The sequence below is a fragment of the Agelaius tricolor genome, unplaced genomic scaffold (genome assembly GCF_023055355.1).
Source record: "Agelaius tricolor isolate 1412-34295 unplaced genomic scaffold, bAgeTri1.0.p SCAF_2, whole genome shotgun sequence".
Classification (NCBI taxonomy): domain Eukaryota; kingdom Metazoa; phylum Chordata; class Aves; order Passeriformes; family Icteridae; genus Agelaius; species Agelaius tricolor.
In genome coordinates this window covers 25,172,911-25,194,883 of record NW_027269262.1, presented here as the reverse complement: position 1 = coordinate 25,194,883, position 21,973 = coordinate 25,172,911, and the positions used below count along the sequence as shown (strand labels likewise).

Sequence of the window (21,973 nt, the reverse complement as noted above, 5' to 3'; positions counted from 1 at the left end):
CGGCAGATGCTTCTCCACCACAAGAAGAATCTGAGATGCCCTTCATCAGCTGCACCCTGCTCTGCATGGAGCTGAGGGCTGCTGCCAGACCTGAGCTTTGAATGCTGTCCTGTGCCACTAATAAATGGCTAAGCCTGAAAGCAGCTCTCCAGCTGAATATATAGGAGAAATATCTCCCAGAGGTCAGTCGGTTTTGCATACCCAGATGCCTCTCTGATTTGAAAGTCATTGCATCAGTCTAGGATGTCTTTATGCACTGTGAGTGGATCAACCAGTCCTGCTCCAAGGCAAGGACAGCAGAGCCTTGTCTGGGAGATAGCAGATGAGTTCAGTTTGACTCTTGCACTTGGCAAACTGGTGAGAAGGTATAATAATGAACAAAGTTAATAGATATGTTCTTACTGTTTAAGATACTAAGGAACAGAAATTTATTAGGAATGTGTAAAGAGAGATCATGGACCAAATTTGATCTTTTTTTTTGTCATTCAGGGAATATGTGGATAAGGACAGTCTAGATACAGGGGAAGTCTCCCCTGCAAGATGTTTTACCACCTGTTTTCCCTCAAGACTTTGTCACAGACAGGTAGAGAAATTATAAAAGAAAGGCCTCATAAAATCAGGCCTGCTCTGCTAAATTAATAACTGGCCTGCCCTTTCTTCTAAGTGGAGCTAAGTACTTTGCAAGTTGCCATGCAAAACCAATCTTGGAATGAGAATCATTAACACGACAATCTATTCCTTCAGTGAAAAACAAGTGCACCTATATAAACAATAAGATCTGTCCCAGGAGAATCTGTAGAAAAAGTATGTAAACTATAGATGTGCAAAATGTCATGTTCCAACCAATGTGAATGTATTGTTAACCAATTAGATCTGACACAGAGCCTTCTGATAATCTTATAAAATATGACCCATACAATAAGGATTCGGCTGTTTCCTGCATGACGAAAATGGAGTCTTGGCTGATTTATTACAACAGACTTGACTTTAAGGCATCCAGAGTCCATACTGGACTAACCAAATAACTTGCTTGCTGAGGAAGCCTGGGTATAAAAAAGAAGAGTTCACTCCATCACTTCAGCTTTTTGGCCCTGCAGACAGTATGGGCACAGACTGTGATGAATTTCACTACTTTCAGCACTACCAGAGCAGCTCCCTGTGGCAGCAGAACCCTGTTTGTCCAGGCACACCTATTACACCTTCCTCATTGCTGAAACTTGCTCATCACTTCTTCATTAATCTTCTACCATTTCAGAGAGCAGTGGTGGAAGGCCACAGAGGGGATGCTTGCCTCTGGCACACCTTTGCAGAGACCTTGCTCTTTTCTTTTGGCTTCACCAATAAGTAGATATCTCAGTTATGTAAGACAGGTAAATAACTTCCTTAATGTTAAATTAATGATCACAGCTCCTGCTGCCACCTGGAACACCATGCAGAGACCTTTCAGTTACTTTTCAGTAAAACATTAATGTAGCCAGCACAAAGGCTCACGTTGCTGGTTGGCAGTGTGCTTCAGTTCCATGTCTGTGCCGCATCACCCTTCCTGACCCTAGGTATTCATCCAGAGGTGACCACTGAGCACCTTGTTCCACCTGACTGCCTGTGGGGATTGAAGCTGCAGGTGAGGATTCTGTGACTGCCAGTTTTGGCACCAGAGCAGGAACAGTCTTCCAAACTGTCCCATCAGGTTTCTCAGTACCCTGCTCCATATGCTGATAAGAATTTTCCATGTCTGCCTTAGCTTCTCCCCCTCGCAAGTCCTGCTGGAGTCATTTTCCTGATGAAGCACAGATTACTTTGTTTCCTGGAAGCGTCACACACCACGAGATGTCTGGGTGCAGTTTGTCTGCATTTCAGAAATTTCCCAGCTCCATAGATGGGTCATCAATGGTTCAGGGGAGTGGCATTTCTGCCACACCAGAAGGCTACTAAGGGAAGGCTTGGATACAGCTTCCTATGACCTATAAACTGGAGGTTCTTCAACTGCTTGGACAAATGTAGGAGGTAGGAGATGAATATGGGATGAACAGATCAATCTTTGACACTTCAGCCTCCATCCACTTCACTTTCGCCAGGATGTCTGACCTCCAGGGAAACACTCTGTCAACAGTACTTCTCAATACAGATCTCAGGGGTAGGGGATTTAGCAAACACCTCTCCTGCAACAGACCCAGCTGGGTATCTGCACAAAGGAAGAGATCAGAGCAACTCGGAGGGTTATCGCACTGTTAGATTGGCAAGGTCAACAGGACAGAGGGCAGGAGCAAACAAGGACAGTGTTGTGGCACCTGGGCCTCCCAGCACATCACTGACAGCTTGCTCACAGCCCTTCACCTTCTCTCTGTTCAAAGCAGGCTGATGGAGAAGCACTGGCTATCACACACAGGTCAACTCTGCCAGTATCTCCTGACATTGCTCTACAGAGTCTTCAGGGAGCAAGAGGAGATCCACCTCCAGATCCTCCACTGGGAAATGCGTTATGGAATAAATGCTGCTATGTGCACACACTGCTTATTGCTTTACATCCTCTGCACAACTGATGTAATCACACTTTGGGCCCTGCCTTCACTATTCCTCAATTCAAAGCATTTCTTGTAATTTTTTTGCTTTTCCAGTCTCTGAAGGTAAAGAAGATGATGGGAACAGAGATTTTGAGAATCAGCTGCTCCTTCCTGTGTTACACAGACTCCCAGGAGGACAGACCTACTTGGTCTGGAGGGGAGGGATGGGATATGTATATCTGCTGTACTGAAGAAAGCAAGATTGTCCCACCATTCCCAACACAACAAGTACCAAAATGTGCGTGCACGCACACACACACACACACACAGGCACACATGCACACACATATATACGTTATGCACTTACAAGTGTTTTTAACAATGTTTATATATCGGTTTTCATAGACATTACGTATGTGATTATAACTGTTTAGGCAGGTAGGTGTAACTATATACGCACATGCACTTATATGCCATAGTCCAAGCATGTGTCCTTACACATGACCACAGAGCTGTTGTGTCCCTGCGGTAGCTGCGGGCTCTGTCCGTGCGCACACACGTGCGCGGAGCTGCCGCGGTGTCGTTTCCTGGCCCTGTGGGCGCCGACACTCGCGCACACACACACGTAAGTGTGCAACACCTGCCCCCGCACCCGCGGGTCTGTCCCGGCGCCCCTCCCCGCCGTCACCGCCCCCGGCCCGCCCGGCCGGCGGGGCCGCTGCCGCAGCGCAGGGCGGGGCGGAGCGGGACGGTCCCCGCGCTGCCCGTCGGCCCGCCGAGCCCCACAGCGGCAGTGCCGCCAGGCGGGCGGGGGGCGCGGCGGGGCCGTGACGGCGCTGCCCGGGCGGGCGGCCCCTCTCCCGAACAAAGGGCCGAGCGCGCCGCGGGCCGGCGCGGGCACGGCGGGGGCTGCGCGGGCGGGCTCCGACCCCCCCGCCCGCCTCTGGGGGAGGCGCCCGGAGCGGCGCGGGGCCCGGCCCGCCGGGAGCCGCCGGGGATTGGCTCGGCCGAGCGCGATCCGAAGGTGCCGGGGAAGCCATCTGCAGCGCAGGCGGTTTCGCCGCCGCTGTGCGGGGGGAGGGAGGGGGCTCTCCCGTGCGGGAGGCTGGGGGATTTTTTTTTTTTTCCTTCCTACCTTTCCCCCCCACCACCACCCTCCTCCTCCTTCCTTTTCACGGGATCATGGCCACGGCGGCGGGGCCGTGATGTCCGCGGGAGCAGCCCCGCTGCGGCAATGCTCCCCGCCGCAGCTCTAGGCAGGAGAGGTGTTTGAGCGGCGGCCGCACATCCTCCGGCACAGCGGCGGCACCGCCGCCTCTCCGCGCCCCGGACCAGCGGAGAGGCGCTTCGCCGCCCGCCCGCCCGCCAACAGCACACCCGCCGAGCCGGGCTTTAAATTGATAACAACCACACTAGAGCCCCACCGGTGCTCAGAGGCGGCAGGGATCGCAGAGCCGTGCACAACATGGCCACTCTGCTGCGGAAAATCGGGCTGATTCGGCTGCACAGCCGGGACACGGAGGACCCCAAGCACCACCACCACCGCAGCAGCAGCCAGCAGGGCTCCTCGCTCCGCGGCAGAGGCAACCAGAAGAACAGCAGCAACAAGCCGCAGCCGCAGGGCCCCCCCGGGGGCGGCTGCAGCAGCAGCAGCAGCGAGGGCAGCCCCGGGGGCCACAAGAACAAGAAGGCGCCGGAGCCGGCCAAGCAGCCCCCGCAGCAGGCGCGCTCGGGAGTCGGCCGGGAGAAGCCCCGGGAGCCGGGCAGGGAGCCCGGCGCCGGCAAAGAGGCGGCGCAGCGGCCCGGCCCCGGCTCCGGCCCCGGGTGCGGGTCGGGGCCGGCGGCGCTGGTGCCCGCGGGCCGGCAGCAGCACTGCACGCAGGTGCGGACCCGGCGGCTGATGAAGGAGCTGCAGGACATCGCGCGGCTCAGCGACCGCTTCATCTCAGTGGAGCTGGTGGACGAGAGCCTCTTCGACTGGAATGTGAAGCTGCACCAGGTGGACAAGGACTCGGTGCTGTGGCAGGACATGAAGGAGACCAACACGGAGTACATCCTGCTCAACCTCACCTTCCCCGACAACTTCCCCTTCTCGCCGCCCTTCATGAGGGTGCTTAGCCCCCGCCTGGAGAACGGCTACGTCCTGGATGGCGGGGCCATCTGCATGGAGCTGCTCACCCCCCGCGGCTGGTCCAGCGCCTACACCGTGGAGGCCGTCATGAGGCAGTTCGCCGCCAGCCTGGTCAAGGGGCAGGTAGGGCTCCCTGCTGGGCGAGGAGCACACGCCTCCATCCCTCGGGGTGCGGGGCTGAGCGGGGTTCGGGTGGGAACCCCAAAGGTGGCCAGTCCACGGCTGTCCGCCACCGGGCCCGCTCCTCCCCGAGTACCTGGTGTCGCCGGTGGGGCGAAGGCAGGGACACACGTGTTTGGCTCCGGGGTATCTTCTTCGGCAGGTGCGGCAGAGGTGCGGGGCAGCTTTGAGGGACGAGGAGCACATGCATCCGTCGTGTCCTCCCGCCCGGCTTTTGTCCCTGTGCCTGGCTCTGCCGCCGGTGGCACACCAAGATACCGTGCTCGTTACCCCTGATGGGCACCTCACAGCAAAAAGGGGGCTCTCCGGGCTCCAGTGGGGTTTGGCATTGGTGCCTCCTGCCCTTCACCAAGTAGTCGGCCATGCTCGCTGGTCCCTTGCGTGCAGTGCTGCCGCTGGCGGAGGGCGCGACGCTGGAGCTGCTGCCCCCGGGTCTTTGTCTGTGCTGTCCCGCACAGCTTCCCTCCGGGGACGAGGGGCCACCCCGGCCCTGGGGCTTGGCACACTGCGCTGAGTGTGCCGCGTGGTCACGCCGGGAGTCGTGCCCGAGCTGCTGGCAAACTTGTACAGGTTTGTACAAATCGTCCGGCCCGAAAGGAACAAGTAATTTGGGCTAGGTGTTGCAGCTGCAGCAGCCAGACGGTTCCTGCCAGCTCTCCCCTTCAAAGGAGGTGATCGGTTCTCCCGGCAGAGGATCTCGTCTGACCTGAATCGCTGTATTTTATGCTGCTTTTTTCCCCCCTTTTTCTCCTGCAGAATACCCGTAGAAGAGAAATATTTCATAAGCCGTTTTTAATAAATGGGCGAATATTGCTGGTAGGCAGTAGTTCTTCTTTATGCCTTATATTACCCTTTGTATTATAGTGGGCAGTGCACGCATGGCTGTGACAGGGTGGTTTTCCTGTTCGTGAATGCCCTTGAACTCGGAGGACCTGCACAGCTCCGTGTCTGTCAGTAAATTATACTAAGTAACTTAAATTTATATCTCGGCAAGGAGGTGGGGAAAGAATAAATAATAACATACTTTTTATTTGCTTAAAAAAGAGGTTACTCCTGTTGCTTCTGTGGAATTACTTGCCTGAGCAGAAGTAAAGGTTTGTTTCTTCTTAAGACTGAAATGAATTTTGATTTTTCAACAGGCTCTTTTGTAAGTGGCATGTCCTCCCTTTAACCTATTTGATTTGGGCCTACTGCTCCTTTTTTTTAAATCAGATAGTATTTTTCTCTGCACTTCATTTCAAGAGGTCAAGTTTCCTAGGTCACCTTGGGATATAAAAAAAAGTCTACCAAGAAGAAAAAAAAAAGTTTTAATTAACACACAGGCTGAGGTACGTTGAAATTCTGTAGCTGCTCTTACTGCATTACACTGTTTGTTAACCTGTCACTCTTTAGAGAGGTCATAGTTCTTGTTATTTGTGACAATAATTTAGAAGGACAATGCTAAATTCTCTCATTTTGTAACAATTCAACCTCTTCCTGAGGTGTTGAATGTTAAAGGGGTTCAGTGAATATTTACTGGGATCATAAAATGGCTCAGTGGAGAGAAGCACTGTATTGTTTTATTAGTAATAAATTCTCAGATATATAATCTGACAATTTTCTTCCCTAAACCACTTAGGAGATTTCCAGAAAGTAGAAGTAATTTTTGACTACCAGGGAATGTTTATGTGTGCATCATTAATAAACACATTTAAAAAGCAAGAGTTTCAATAACATTCTTCCAGAAGTTTGCAAAGTCAATTATGACAGAAAGAGAATTTTAAAAAAAAGGCAGAAATAAACTGCTGACAGTAACTTAGTAGTTAAATTGATATAACATGGCACGTGTCAACCTCTCAGATTGTTCAATTCAAGTGGAAAGGTTATTAGGCAGTACAGTCAATACATTTATTTTCTGGGTTATAGAGATGTTGCCTGTGATGGGTTTGCCAGCCTGTCACCGTAGCTGGGCTCTGTGTCATGGGAGCCACGTTTCTGTAATTGCACTCCCCTCGTTATGTAATCCCCACTCCATTGCATAATAGGGCTCAAAATACGGCTGGCGCTCCCCTATCCCTGTTTCATTTTACAGGTGATCCACTTTAGACTGGTTACTTTTTAAAAATAAAGATGGAGCTGACAGAGGGTCAAGAGCTGAGGTGCTGCATTCCCCAGCGCCGTGTGGCTGGGTTTGGGTGACTCCTGCCGTGCCGTGGGCAGTCTTGGTGTCTGCAAGGAGCCGTCCCAAACAAATAGCTGTGGCTGTCACCAGGTTAATTGTGTAATTTCTGTAAGCTGCCTGCAACCTGCAATAGCATGAAATATTCAAGATGCAGTTCATCAGCAAGGCTGGAAGGGTGAGGGCCGTTCTCCATCGCCTCAGAATGAACTTGCCTGAACAAATGGCAGCAGCCATTGGGCTGAGGGTGAAGATGGGGCACTGCTGCCACCAGTGAGTCAAAGGGACCTTCCAGAGAAATGTCACTGGTTCCCATCAGTGATTTAGCATGAAATCACCATGAATGCTCCAGCCTGTGACGCATCCAAGAGTGCGCCTGGCTGGCACGGGTGCCAGTGTGAGTGGGCAGGGCTGAGTGTTCTGCTGGCACACCTTCCTCCTTGGGGCAGTCCAGGGGATCCAACCAAGGTGGCTCATTTTGTTGGACATTTCTCGTCAGTCCCATTTTGCTGAGCCAGCTGTGGCACTGTCATTCTCTGCTGGTTCTTCAAAGAGAAACAGCATTTCATGGTCTCTTGGTAGAGCTAGTAGTGGCTGTGAGCATGTATGACCTTCTGTTTTTTGACAGAGCAATCCAAAAGCAGATAAAAGTAACATTGAAACTACATTTTCAGACAGTTAAGATTCTTGACAAACTCAAAAGTTTTTTCATGGATTTCACAGACTTTTTCACAGAGTAGAAGAGAAATTGCGATAATTCATTCTGACATCTCACGGGATGTCACTCAGCAGTTGTGTCTGTATAGAAACTTAAATGTGTAACAGAGAAATTAAGCACTTTTCTGTTGCTTTTCAGCATTGCACTTGTAAGTGGTGAAACCTGTGTCCACCTTCCCAGACCTGAGCATATCTCCCAGGGCCTGGATTTTAAAGCAGGGTGGCTATTTCTCTAGATTTCACCAAGCAGGAACCATATGTCTCAGGTGACCTTGCTTGAGAGATGCCCTACCTTTTTGGGATGCCATCATGAATCTAGCATTGTATTTTTTGACTTTTTTGTCTGTAAATAAAAATGTTCAAAGTGAAAGAGAGGTGACTTTTGTTTGAATATAACAATTCAACAGCCCCAAATTTAACTTTTTTTTTCCCCCTCAGTTTTCAAGGAAAAAATGTTAATTAACAAACAAGTTGGGGTTTGTTTGGTTGGTTGCTCCAGCTATTCAGCTGAGAAAATCAATTATTCACACAGCTCTAGTCAGTATCTTGAGGGGAATTCTCAGTACATCAAAGGCCAAAGACTGTTTATCTGTCTGGGATCCAGGATCCTATTTTAAAAAACTTGGTGTTGTCCTTAACTCAACTGTAGCCTTGCTTTTAAAGGGATGACTTTGTACTTGCTTCCTGCACAGTCAGCTGCTCGCTGGCTCCTGTCATCACAGGCAAGAGCTTGGCCCTGCTGAACCAGCGAAACAGTCGCTGTGAGCTGCTTTGGAGCTGGGGTGCCAGCCAGGGAGGTGGGGTGATGCTAATGAAATAATTTAAATACCAGTTGTTTATCGTCCTGGAGGCAACTGTTCGACCTGTCTGTCTAGGCAGAGCTTCCCTTGCCTGCCTCTCTGTGCCTGTCCAGGCCTTGGAGGTAGGCCATGGAGTGTTACTCCTTCTTAGCCCTTTAGAATGATTTATTGGTCATTTCAGAGAGAGGTTTAACAATTGGTCAGTTGCTCTCCACTTCCAGTTAATGATGTCATTGTCACAATAATATCAATAATGGAAGGAAGGAAGGAAGGAGGAATGGTACTGGGTCACAGCAGGAGGTTCATCATGCTCTCCTTGGGTGACAATGCACACAGATGAGACCAATGCCCATGTTTTGGGGAGGAGTCATCTCTCTCCTTTGAAAGCATGGTAGATAATATGGTCCCAAAGGAAAAGGAGCCGACTTTGACCAAAAGTAAGAGAGGGTTTTGTGTCTTCTAATAGATATGTTGTTTCTCACTGGACAGAATGGTTTGGTGGATGCTTAAAAGAGAACAAAGCTGTATATACCAGTGTCCAAGTAATACATCAGGGCTTTGGTTTTTTTTCTTTTTTTGAGAGCAACAAACAGAGCTGCAACTGATCCCTTGGGGACTTCAGATGTAAACTTGCAGTAGTTTACAAGGCTGACCAGTAGATGCCTTGTCCTCTTTTTTGCAAGTCCCTTGTTCTGTCCATGGAGGCTGGGGACCAGACTGCCAGACAAAGGCAGCTGTCAGGTAACTGTCAGCTCTGCAGATTGTCATGAAAAAGGTCTTCGTTTGAGGGAAGTACTCCCTTGTTCTTCCAGTGAATAGGAGGAACATAAAAAAAATTTCCAGGATTCTTGCAGGGAATGGAAGAAACATATAAATTTTGCCGGGACATATTACAATAGGAACAGGGTACCCCTAATTCTGAGTATTGTTGCTGTTGTGGGCTTTTATATAATAATTTAGATAAAAATCAAAAGATAGTTTATAGTTAAGCTTTAATTTTGTAAAAGAAAAGTTCCTGAATTCAAATAAAAGTTGTTGATGTCTTTGATCCCTCACATTGCAGCATTAGAAATACCTCAGTGGGGCCCTGTTCATTTGCTTCAAATGCTGTGTGCCTCGTATGACTATTGAACGGATTTATCTTTCCATTTTAAAGATTCTAATATCTCAGCTGAGTTTTACCAGGTTGAAACAGCAGAAATGGGCTTGTTTTATGACAAACAGCTACAGAAGGTAGCTGTTAATCATAGTCTAAATTACTCCCTCTTCATCCTTTCAAACAAAAGTGTGAGCGAGCAGATAGCAGATGGGACTTGCACAGTGTCCAGGAGGTCAGCAGACTCCAGGTCTTTCAAATATGTATAGCAGAAATTAATTGCAGATCCATGGGTTTTCATACTCCAGATGCTGGGTTTGAGAAGTGTAGCCATGAATAAATCAGCTAATCTCAAAGGCTGCAGAAATGTACAGAGAGCACAGTGGTCTCTGAATTATTTGGAGCCATTGTATCCTATTAGGCCCTTAAAAAATTAAATTGTTTTACTTTTTGCTTATGATTAGTTGCCTGAGCAAGTGATTATGGGTATCCTCAAGAGGGGAAATGTTGCTTTAGGTCCAGGGGTGAAAAACATCGACTCATATACAAGGATGACAGAGGAGACCAAGACTGTGTTAGGGGACTTGTCTACCATAAAAAGGTATAAATGCTGGGCCAAAGAGATAACAGAATATTGTTTGTCTACAGAGGAAAATCAGATCTACTTACCTTCTAAGATATCTCCTTCATTTCATTTGAGAAACGTAGGATTAGAAGCTGAAGTTTAAGTAGGAGCATATGTATTGAGATGCTGGGCCTGATAAATGGGCTGGAAAAAATAATTGTTCATGTGTACTCTGATATATTGGTGTTCTGACCATCCACTATTATTATGCAAATATATTCTGCTGAGAGGAATGAAGACACAGGGATTCCAACTCATTGAAATAGGAGGTTGGTTTAATTCTTTTAAAAAGCAGAGGGAACATAATCTCCATTTTTCTCCTTCAAAGCATAAAAATGAAAATTTTAAAATACTTTCAACTATCCCTATTACTGTTAAAATAGTTATCAAATGAACGAAATCCCTAAATTAAGCCAAATTACTAATTTTAAAACACGCTTTTATTCTTCTTGGCATTACTTAGCTGATCTCCTAAATAAAAATTTGAAAGAATTGTGGCTTTGGATTTTGTGAGAAAATTGAATTTGCTGCAAAGAGCAAGATTCTTCTTCCCTGAATTATATAAGAAGTGCTCATTTTCTTCAGTGTGAGTGTTCAGGCAGAAAGAACCGTGTACCATTGGGGTGCTTTGTCAGATACTTCACTGAAAATTGTATTTTTTCGAGTGCAGAAAGCCTAGTCATGAAGGTTGATGTCCTGAAGGAGTAACCTAAATAACCCACTTTCTGCTGTGAGGAAGATTTACTCTTCCTTTTACAGGCTACCCTTGAAAATATGCAGCTTTCCTAGCATCCACACAATGCCCAGGGATTTCCATGCATGACCGGATACTTCCAGATTGAAGATTTGTAACTCCACAGTAATTCAGCTCCTTATATGCTGGGAGTCTGATTGCCAGGCATGATCCGTGGCATGTCCCCCTGTGGGCATCTGCTCTCACAAAGTGGGACGGTGGTTAAGTAACATAATATTTACTGCGTTTCTTTTTCCAGTCTCAGCTCCTTGGGGCTGGTGAGAGAGTCAGTGAAGGGCTCTTCTTTTCCTTGACGTATTCAGTCCTTCACATGCAGTTTCCAGTTTTCCCCTGTGAATGCCAAAAAAGGTAATGCTGGCATTCAGTGCAAAGGGAGATGGGTGGTGGGAGGGTTGCTGGGTGCAATTCCTCTGCATTAAACAGGGAGAACCTCAGATGCTGTGGTAGTTATGCTGGCTGAATGGCTCAAAATGTGTCTTAATTGTAAGGTGCACAGGATCCAGTTGTTGCACTTGTAAATGGAATAGCAGGTTTCTCATGGATATCATTGTATTTTTTGGAAGTGCGGGGTCTGGTCTGTGTTGTACTCCACAAGTCATTTCTGGAGGCTGCTGAGCATTACATGGTGTTGGCCTTTAACTCCATCTGGAAACATCAGTAACTGAGTAGGTCCTGGAAGTCTCAGGACAAGCTTTACAGGGAGGATGTGATACTGTTACCTAACCTGGCTTGCAGTGAAATGAGCACTGCACTGGGGAAAGTGCCTGAGCTAGGGAGAAGCGTAGGTGTGCTTTGATGAAAGTGAATTTGTAGTCCTTGCCGGTGTGCACTGAACAGGTAAGTGGGCACCACACTTCAGATGTTCAGGTGATTCCTCTTCTGAACCAGGATAAAGGTCCCAGTCTGATTCACCCTATTCCTATTCAAAGTCACACTGAGGAAGGATACATCAGGCATGTCCGTCCTCAACCCCACGTGGCAGATCCGTGCATGCGTCGTGCACATGCAGAGTCTGTCCTTGGAAAATGCCTTTTTATCTGCTTCACGATCTTGTGCGTTTGCTTTGTTAAAATCAATGATTCTCATTGATTTAATCCTTTGCTGCACAGGCTCTCCAAAAGCCATGGAACTTCTGCAGTGACTCCTTGATAGAGTTACAAGTCAGCTATAATCGCAAACCTGCATTGAAAGATGAGTGAAAATAAACCCAAGGAAGGAAGACATAAGCCTGTGTTATGAAATGGCCCGGAGCTCAGATGCTTGTCATAGTCAGGCTTTATGAGCTGTGGAATGACTTGGTATTTCTCCTGTTTCTAGGCTTGTGCTACAAAGGGTAACAAGCCCCCAGCTGCAGTAAGAAGGACTCATTTCCATGATACGTGTCCATGAAAAAAACAAAGCATCATGAAATAGAAGAAATTGATGTTATTAGTTTTTCAAATTTTCTAATAATTTCTAAAAATATTAAATTTTCTGTGAATTTGATAGTATTATCTCCATTAAAATATACCTGGCATTGAAGTGTTCTATAATTATTTGTGGGAGAAGGTTGGAGCACTTAGCCTGAGAAAAGGTGATCTGAGTTTACCTTCCAGGTTTTGCCACTGACTTCAGGTGCAGTCGAATAACTTCACTATATTCCTCTTTCCCACATGTAAAGTACAGGCAAACTTATAAATGACCCACAGGTCATTTGAGGATATGTGCTTGAAGCACTCAGAGGCCTCTCTGAGTAGATGTCCATGTGCATCAGTATGAAACATACTGCAGTCAAGAGATTGGCACATTCATATAAATAGCAGTAGAAAAGCACATCCACTTGTGACTCTCATCTTACTAAATTTGGGTTTAGCTCGATTATATGTTCCCAGAGGCAACCTGCTTTTTACTACAGTTTTGCTCTTGTTTTTTTGTTTTTGTTTTAGCATTGTAAAACTTAGGGGAAGGTGAAGATAGGCATTGTTGTGGTGTCTTTGTCTTTAAAGCCTGTCACAAAGGATGGTTGGGTTGGCTTTGCTTTGGTTGGTTCACACCCATGACTATGTTTGACTGGGGTAGCTTCAGGTTCCTGATGTGGAGGACCTGTGGGCTTATGCAGAGTTGCTGTCATGTTCCCAGCCTTCTCACCTGGACTGGCCTTCAGGAACTCTACCAGTGCCTGATTCCACATACAGGTAGTCCAGTGGGCTCAGCAAAAGACTGAGAATATGTAGCAGAGAAAACATCCCTCTGTCACCTAGACTAGCAAGTGCCCTTCTGGTGGCAGGGAACAGGGACTGCCTCTTTTGACAGAAACCCACCATGTTGTCATACCTTCAGCCCTGGAGATGGTTGAGTCACCAATAATGTAGCCAGCCACACAAATTTTCTTATTCTTTTGCCAGCACGGAGTTTGTCCCACCCATAAAATGCAGGGAGGGAGTTTCTACACCCTTATCTGTGCTGAAATCAAGCTGCCAGCTCGGTGCTGACTTAGGGAGAGGCGAGGGAGAGCAGCACAGCGCTCTGTAGCTGTCAGACAGAGATTGGGGCTGTAAGTGTTTGTATCGATTAAGAGCTACTGGCACTAGGCTACTGGCACAGACAAATGAGCATGAATAATTACTCAGCTGCAACTCAGATTTCTTTTTCCTGGACAAAGAACAGTCATGCTCCCAGAAGGCACAATTTATAGGACGCTTTAAAGCCAGAACTTGCTATGTTTTTACTTCTCTTATGGATTATTCTTAAAAAGGAGATCAAAAATGCATGGAAGTACTGCTTTGGAAATTACACATTTGCAGGAAAACCTCCTTGTTTTAATTCACTTATGCTGAAGCATTATGAGTATTTGTCTGTATCACTTTCTGTACCGCTTTACTTTAGCTATAGCTAATAATCATATACAGTGCAATATAAATTGTGTGCAGTTTTTGAGACATGATTAACTGTGCCTCATCAGTACATGAAGGAAAAAAATTATAAACCATGTAATTGGGGGGAGAGACTGTGTATATTGCGCTCTAAGAGCGATGTTGTGACACATTGCAATCACTGCACTGAGAGCATGACAGTACTCACTTCAGCATCGCTCTGCTTTTGAATGTGTCTCTAAAGCCAGTGGAAATATTTTCCTCTGAAAGCTTGTTTAAATATTCTAGAATAAGGCTGGTTCAGGCTTGAGCGCTGAGTGCCTCTGTTCCTTATCAGAAAATGTTTGAGTGTGTTTGCATAGAATAGTTGGGGCCCAAAGCCATTAGTCACTGGCACATTATGGAATATATTAAGTACCAGAAACTTTTAGCATGCTTCAATATTTAGGAAATCCATGGATTTTGTGTCATACATGGAGAAACCTGGCACAACAGACTTGGAAAATGGGCATATCGTTGTGGTTCATCTTCCTGTCCACGGAGGGATCACCATAGATGCCATGTCTGGCATAGTGACTCTCAGCAGTCTTTTTGTGCCTCTCTCTCTCTCTGCTTGTTTTTCATCTTTTGACATTTACCTAGGGTTGGGTCAGCAGAACCTGCTGTAGAGATCTGTTAAGAGATGGAGGCAGAAAAGGGAACTGCAGCCATCCGTGTGTCCTTATGCTGGCTTACATGATGGGCCAAGGTTAGCCCCATGTGCAGAAGGCTTGTGTGATTTGCCCTTGGGAGACCAACCTGGAGTTATTTGCATTGCCAGGACTAATGAAAGTACACAGGGCTGAGGAGGTTGTGTTAAGAGCTGTGCTAACAACGTGAAGGTTTGCCTGCTTCTGAGTCTCTTAGCTGTGCACTACTGGAAATTTACACAGCTTTTTGTTAGCTGGTCCAGGTAAAACACCTGGATGTGACTGAAGGTTTGCTGTGACACCTCAGAGATCCACAGCACTGGAGCTTACATTGTTTCCAAAATAGCATCATCCCTTTAAGGGCTCATGGCTGTGTACACTAAATCTCTGAAAATTTGGAACCTAATAAAGCAGGGAGTGGCATCAGGAGTGGACTGAGCACAACCTTGAAGGGTTCAGGACCTGGCTGTGCAGTGCCACAGCTGGCCTGTGTTGGCAGTTCAGCTCCAAGTGTCTAAGCTGGACTTGGAGACCACCACAGGTCCCTTCCAGACAGTGCTTTTGGTGATTGCATGATCCTGTGGAAGGCTGACCTCTGTTACATAGTCCTGTCCTAGGGAGTGCCAACAGGACACACATGGAAGCATACCTGGTTCTGCCCTAAAATCATTGGGTTGGGATCTGGGAGCTACTATCATTTATTTGACAAGAGAGGGAACTCTGTTTGTCCAGAGAAATCCTCTTGAGGCTGTCCTGACTCTGCAAGGACCAGAAGAAATGGCAAGACTGCTTTTCATGATAGCATAGGCCAGCTGTGGGTAAATATATGGTCATAGTGGGCTCAAGAGTTTCAGGCTTCATATTTGGCTTCTGTACAGGATGTAACTCTATCTTTGGACTACTTTGTGATCTGGTGATGCTGGGGAAGAATTGACATGGCACATGCTGACAGTGGTACTGACAGATTTTAAAGAGCTAATAGTTCCTGAGTTGGATGTTTTTCAGGATATGCTTCGGTGTCACAGAGCATTATGAAGGGGAGATGTGTTCACAGAGACTACTGTGGCATCACTTGGAAGTAGAGAAGCTGCCAGATTTGCCCACAGAGGTCTGTAGATGTGAATGTGTCATGTTTTAACCTCAGATGCCAACCAAATGCTACACAGTCACTCCCTCACCTCGTCCCCTGGCTGGGGAGGAGATTCCGAAAAAAGAGTAAAAACTTGTGGGTGAGATAAGGAGTTTGGTAATTGAAACTAAGTAAAATATAATACTAATAATTATAATAATAGCAAAATATTGTAATTAGAGACAGAGAGCCAAAAAACCACAAGAAAACGTAGTGATGCACAATACCATTACTCACCACCCACTGACAGATGCCCAGCAGTGATTCGCCCCTCCCAGCCAACTCTCCCCAGTTAATATACTGGGCATGATGTTCTGTGATGTGGAACATCCCTTTGGCCAGTTCAGCTCACTGTTCTGGCCATGTTCCCCCTTGGCTTCTTGTGTGCCTGCTCACTGGTAGAGCACAAGGCACTGTGAAAAATCCTTGGCTTAGTGTGAGCATTGCTCAGCATCAGCTCAGCATCAGCTAAAACATCAGGGTGTTATCAACATCATTCTCATGCTGAATCCAAACCACCACTTCTACTAGAAAGAAAATGAACTCTATTACAACTGAAACCAGGACAGGGGGACAAATCATACATGAGGCTCACCTTGGCTCTTCTGCTGAGCATGACAGGAGGGAGTGGTTGGTCCCTCGGTACGGCCGGGGTCCTGAGAAGGCTGCCCACACAGATCGTGTTCCAGGAGGTCTTTCTGCCCCCCATTATCAGGGTTATAGACTGGATGCTCATCAGCTGTTTGTGCAGGCTCATTAGTTCGGGCAAAGCCTGGTTGAGTGGCATGCAATTGCTCACTGTGCCACGCAGGCTGGCCACAGCAGGAGCACGAGCGAGGGAGGAGGCTGAGCGCAGCACACGTCCCCTGCGCCTCAGCACGGCTGCAGGAAAACCAGTTGGGTGCTGTGGCATTGCTTTCACCTTTCATATGTTTCTAGCTTGTTAAAATTATATCTTGATAAGTACATGAAGTCACAGCAGATGGCAAAATCTGAAACGTTCTCTCCAACTCTTTAATTAGGTTTTCAGTTATCCCTTTATGAAAGGCGCTCTGCGAGTGTCTGAAAGTATTGCAAGTATTTAAATAAGCTCCTGGTGCGACTTCTCAGAGCTGAAGTCGACAGTGATATCTTTATGAAAGACTCCTTGGGGTTTTGCTGTTGTTTTTAACCTCTTGTGGAATGTTTTGATCTTGTTCAGATACCAGCTTGATATCTTTCCTTGATGTGGTGCCGGACACGTCCAAAAGTCAGCCATGCAAATGATCTGTATTCCTCACCCTGGCAGTAGTGGCACATGTGGTTTGGGGATTGGTCAAAATGCAGTTGTGCCTGACAGAGCTGTGGACAGCACATATTTACATACTGTATTTACCAACACTGCCATGTTTACAGAATGCAGCAGCTCACAGGCTGCCCAGAGCTGCTTGTTTAAGTAGCAGGCTGAAAATAAACTGTAGTCAGGGCTGGTAGCGATACCTGGTAAAACATTTGACACTTTCTTCTATAACTGCATCCAAAATTACATTTTTTACTTAAATTTGGGAAGAATTTTTTGGGAATGGCAAAAATCTAAAAATCAGTAAGACGGTAGATACCACCCAAGTATAGGCTTGAAAACATCTGAAGTTGGTCAGCTGAAATTCCAGCCTTCTTTTTTTTTACCCCAGGTTTATTTGAGGCAGAAAATAGGGAAACTTTCAGTCTAGGAGGTTAAATTTTATCCAGATTATAAACAGCTGACAGGATATTAGTTAATAAGAGACAGTGCTGACCGTGCCCCCCATAGTTCCTGTATAAGCATAGAAGTACATGGACTGCAGCAGGGTAGAATTAGCTGGCCTTTGAAGGTGTAGTTCACATACAACCTGTATATGGTACCAGAGTGGAAGTGGATTTAATGATCCCTTGCATTAATAACAGAAAGGTTTCAGAATAATCTCATGAAATGATGCTCCTTTCATCTGATATGGCTCCAGTAACATTTTACATGATGTGATGATCCTTACTACATCATTACAACACCAGAGAATTCTTACATTCCTGATTTGAAAGCTGTACATAATCAACACCAAACATGAGCTGTTCACAATGCAAAGGTCCTACTTCTAGGTGCAGCTTACTATTAATACTTTGTAAAAGCTGGTGAGATGTGAATTGTACTGTCCTAGTGCTATGCATATAATTCAGAAAGCTATCAAAGCCTTAAAGGATAAAAAATAATATGCAAAACACAAGAGATGACAAATGGATCTAATCCAGAAATTAGGCAGCAGAGTAAGTTTATATTTACTTTCAAAAGTATTTCATTGGTGAGATTTTGAGGACAGCATTTTCTGTGCTGATTTAATCTTCTGTTGCATTTTGTTTTTTCTTTTCCTGTTTCTCTGCATGTGCTTCCAACAAAACCTCGGATTAGGAAGAAATTTCACAATGTTTTGTAACAACAAAAGTACTCCTGCAGAATAATTATGATTGATAATTATATAGGATATAATTATGTATTATAATTATTGAATAGGATTTTAAAAATATATTACCCAGCTTTATTTAATTATTCCATCTGTCACAACTAAAAATGAGCATTTTCTAAGAAAATTTATGATCAGGACTCAATTGAGAACCATTCAGATCATCCTTATTTGGGACATATTAATTGCTGAATTTGTGTGGAGATGTAGAAGGTGTCTTGCTGTTTGGTCTATGAAGGGGGTTTAAAGAGGAGATAGATTTCTAGTCTGTAAATGGCAGCCAGGGAGAAAGGTGAGGAAAAGCATTGACAGGTAAAACAGATGTTCTGGGGAAAAACAAATGGGTATAAATTGACTGTGAGTAAATGGAGGTGTGAATTGGAGGGTGTTCGTAATCTTTGGTTAAGGTGTTCTGTGAGAGACCGCTCAAACTGCACTGAAAAATTATTTGCTAAAACAGGAGTAGGAAACAGCTTTTTCTTTTATGTGTCCATAGTTTTGCTGTAACAGGAGCAGTGCTGAACACAAAAGAGCCTCTGCAATATTGTGACAGCTTTCTAGAAAGAAATTGTTTGTCCACGCTGCCAACTAATCTTACTCATTTTAGTCTGTAAAAGCAAACTTGCTACCCCGAGGACAGATTTTGTTTTCTTTTTTCCCATTTCCTCTCTTTTCTTCCCTCAATATACCTGACTATTTTCTCAGTATTTGTTGCATGCAATGCCAATTTTTGGTTTAAATTCCAAATTGACAATAAAATCAGAGAAGCAAAAGATTATTTTTGAGCTAAAAACAGGAAAAAATGAGAACATACTAAGTTGAACAGAAAAAATGATAACATACTAACTTGGTTCTTAATAATTGTAACACTGTAATATGGTATCCACTCATCAAATACAATTTATTGTTAAAAAGGCTTTCAGTGCAATCTATCAAACAATTACTAAAATTACTAGACTAGTGACTTTAATAAACCTCTATTTTGTAACAAATCCAGTAGGCATAAATACTTTAAAGGTATTTTGATTATTTTTTTAAAGGTATTCATTGTTGTAGAGTGGTAATAATCTGCAGCAATAATTCTTTCTTTTATCTCTGTTGGTTGGTAATTGACACAGACCAGTGTGAAAAATTAGGTAAGATATTGATAACTCAGTAAAAGTCTCTACTGCCAAACAAATATTTGAATTTTCATACAGCTGTGCAGTTAGAGGTAATATAATTATAGTAGGGTAATAAAAATGCAGTATATGCAAATGGGTGTATTTTCTTATATTACCAAACTTGGCGTGAAGGGTAATAAACAAATTATAAGTTTAGATTTAAGATGGAAGCAAGGTGGTTTAAGGCCCTCCTTTTAGAAAGGGCAGAGCTGTTCATTTCTCACGGGTAGGTAGGTGGCAGGAAGAGGGATGGAGTGTGTGTCCCGCGGGATGGAGTGTGTCCCGCGGGATGGAGTGTGTGTCCCATGGGATGGAGTGTGTCCCATGGGATGGAGTGTGTGTCCCATGGGATGGAGTGTGTCCCATGGGATGGAGTGTGTGTCCCATGGGATGGAGTGTGTCCCATGGGATGGAGTGTGTGTCCCATGGGATGGAGTGTGTCCCATGGGATGGAGTGTGTCCCATGGGATGGAGTGTGTGTCCCGCGGGATGGAGTGTGTGTCCCATGGGATGGAGTGTGTCCCATGGGATGGAGTGTGTCCCATGGGATGGAGTGTGTCCCATGGGATGGAGTGTGTGTCCCATGGGATGGAGTGTGTCCCATGGGATGGAGTGTGTCCCCGGAATGGATGTGATCTTGGAGTCCCTGCGGGGGGCTGAGCGCAGCCGTGCCCGGGCGGTCGCTGTCTGCCGGGAGGGGTGGGCAGGAGGGGTCTCACGCCGAGCATGGAATGCCAGGGGTGTCCGGGAGCGGCCGAGAGGGAGGCGAGCCCCAAGGCATGGCCGCAGCAGCAGCCACGGGTTGCTGCAAGCAGGGCAGCGTGCCAGCGCAGGGGCTCGCCGGGAAGGAACAGCCCCGCAGATGCCTTCTTTCTTTCTCTTCTTTTTTATTTTTTCCCCCTCTTTTTTACCCGTTCACTGAACATCATTTTAAATCATCTCTGATAATGCATTTATGTTTAGGAACTATGCTTGCTGGAACCCGTAAGTGAATGCCTCTCGTCCTAATGAGTTGAAAAGTTAAGCTGTGGTTTCCAGATGCGTTTTCACGTCTTTAATGAAGGTTTTCTTTTTGTGTTTGGCGCAGGGCCGTATCTGCAGAAAAGCTGGCAAATCAAAAAAGTCGTTCAGTCGAAAGGAAGCTGAAGCAACATTTAAGAGTTTGGTGAAGACCCATGAAAAATATGGGTGGGTCACCCCGCCCGTCTCTGATGGCTGATGTTAGCAACCTGCACTTGACAAAAATGCTGAACAAAAGTACTGTGACATCTCCTCAGTGCTGTACACCGCCCATCCTTTTCTACTTCAGCTTCAGTTACATACCATGAATGTCAAGCAGACATCTAAGTTATTTATGAACAGATGTGTTTACAGAGGGAGAGAAAAAAAATGCTGTGTAGGATTATATTTCAAGACTGGAGAATGGTCATCATTGAAGTCACTTGAGCGGATGCTGAGATTGCGTCATTTGCCCCCATACAGCCCACATTGTCTTCAGCTTCTTTCCATGACAGCAGCACCAAACAGCAGTACTGGAAAGTCTATCCATTACTGCTCAGTTCATTTAAATGTAAATGAAACAGTTAATATTTAATAGGGAAGCAGTGCATTGCAGGTACATGTTTGCTGTGCTGTTTATCTTTGTCTCCTAGCAGGTCAACATAACTTGAAGATTTGTCTTTATGTGGAACTGTGGTCTGCTGTGACTAAATTTAGACCTCATTTGTGCTCTATATATGACCTTTAATTCATAAATGAAACCAGAATTAAAATGCTGAGAGGTCCTAGTGTTGAAAAATTATTAAGTGGAATCACCCAACCGGTTACAATGTGCTCTCTGTGCTGATATTGTGATGTGCTGTTCAGAAATAAACCAGTGCAGTTAGCTGAAGGTTAGGTGGTTTTTTAAAACACGTCCACACCAGGGCTCAGAGGGGTTGGTCGGTGGTAGCAGAAAAATTATTACCCTGGCAGTACCTTCTGCAGTAGCATGTGGCCTGTCAGCTCTTCAAAGCAGCAAAACAAATGAGTGGAAATGGACAAAACAACCTTAAAATTTTATCTGTTTAATTTTGAAATGATATGCCAGTAACAGAGTAAAAATTTTCGAGTCAAATGGAACATGGTTTGTAAGATGATTTGCATGACTGGAATTTTTCTTTTTTATTTTTACTCAATAGACATTGTATGTACTTAGAGCCCAGTATCTGAGAAAACCCACTGATGTATATAAATGTCCTATTATTTAATCATTAAAATTTAAGTTTTCTGGTAAACAAATTGAAAAAAACAACTTTCTAAGGGACTCCATAAAAGCTGAAGGTAATGTTAAGAATGGTCTAGAAAAGCATTAAAAAATGTGGATTCCGAATGGAAAATCGTATTGGACACGTGCTGAATAAAATCACCAGTATCGTTTCTGCTGCCTCAGGAATTCAATCATTTTGGCCAGCTTTTGTATTCAAAGTAATGGGTTTTTTGTTGTGAGATTCTAAGCACCATATAGATGTATCTGTTGTGGTGGTATTTTAATTGAAAGTAGGACAGTATCGATTGTAAGACTGATTTGGAGGGGGAAGGCAGTGTGTGTTTGGAAGCACTTCCCATTATACGGCTAACACAAGAACAAATCAAAATGGTTGACCAGTTTCTGTTTGTGTTACAGCAACACTGGAGACTGTACAGAGAGCTTGGGGGTCTGGAGTTT

General features: G+C 45.6%; 1 protein-coding gene across 1 annotated transcript; it reads left to right on the top strand.

The window, feature by feature from the left end:
• The first annotated feature begins 3,630 nt into the window (after positions 1 to 3,630).
• Positions 3,631 to 21,684, top strand: UBE2QL1 (ubiquitin conjugating enzyme E2 QL1). The gene is made up of 2 exons (XM_071454616.1): positions 3,631 to 4,755; positions 20,354 to 21,684. The coding sequence occupies exons 1-2, from the start codon at positions 3,967 to 3,969 to the stop codon at positions 20,483 to 20,485; spliced, it is 921 nt and encodes a 306-aa protein (XP_071310717.1). The 5' UTR covers positions 3,631 to 3,966; the 3' UTR covers positions 20,486 to 21,684.
• The last annotated feature ends 289 nt before the right edge of the window (positions 21,685 to 21,973 follow it).

What these genes read in the sequence shown, in the direction of transcription:
- UBE2QL1 (XM_071454616.1), top strand. Translation starts at nt 3,967, where the DNA reads ATGGCCACTCTGCTGCGGAAAATCGGGCTGATTCGGCTGCACAGCCGG. An exon ending in CCAGCCTGGTCAAGGGGCAG is followed by an intron (nt 4,756 to 20,353) that starts GTAGGGCTCCCT and finishes TGTTTGGCGCAG; the next exon opens with GGCCGTATCTGCAGAAAAGC.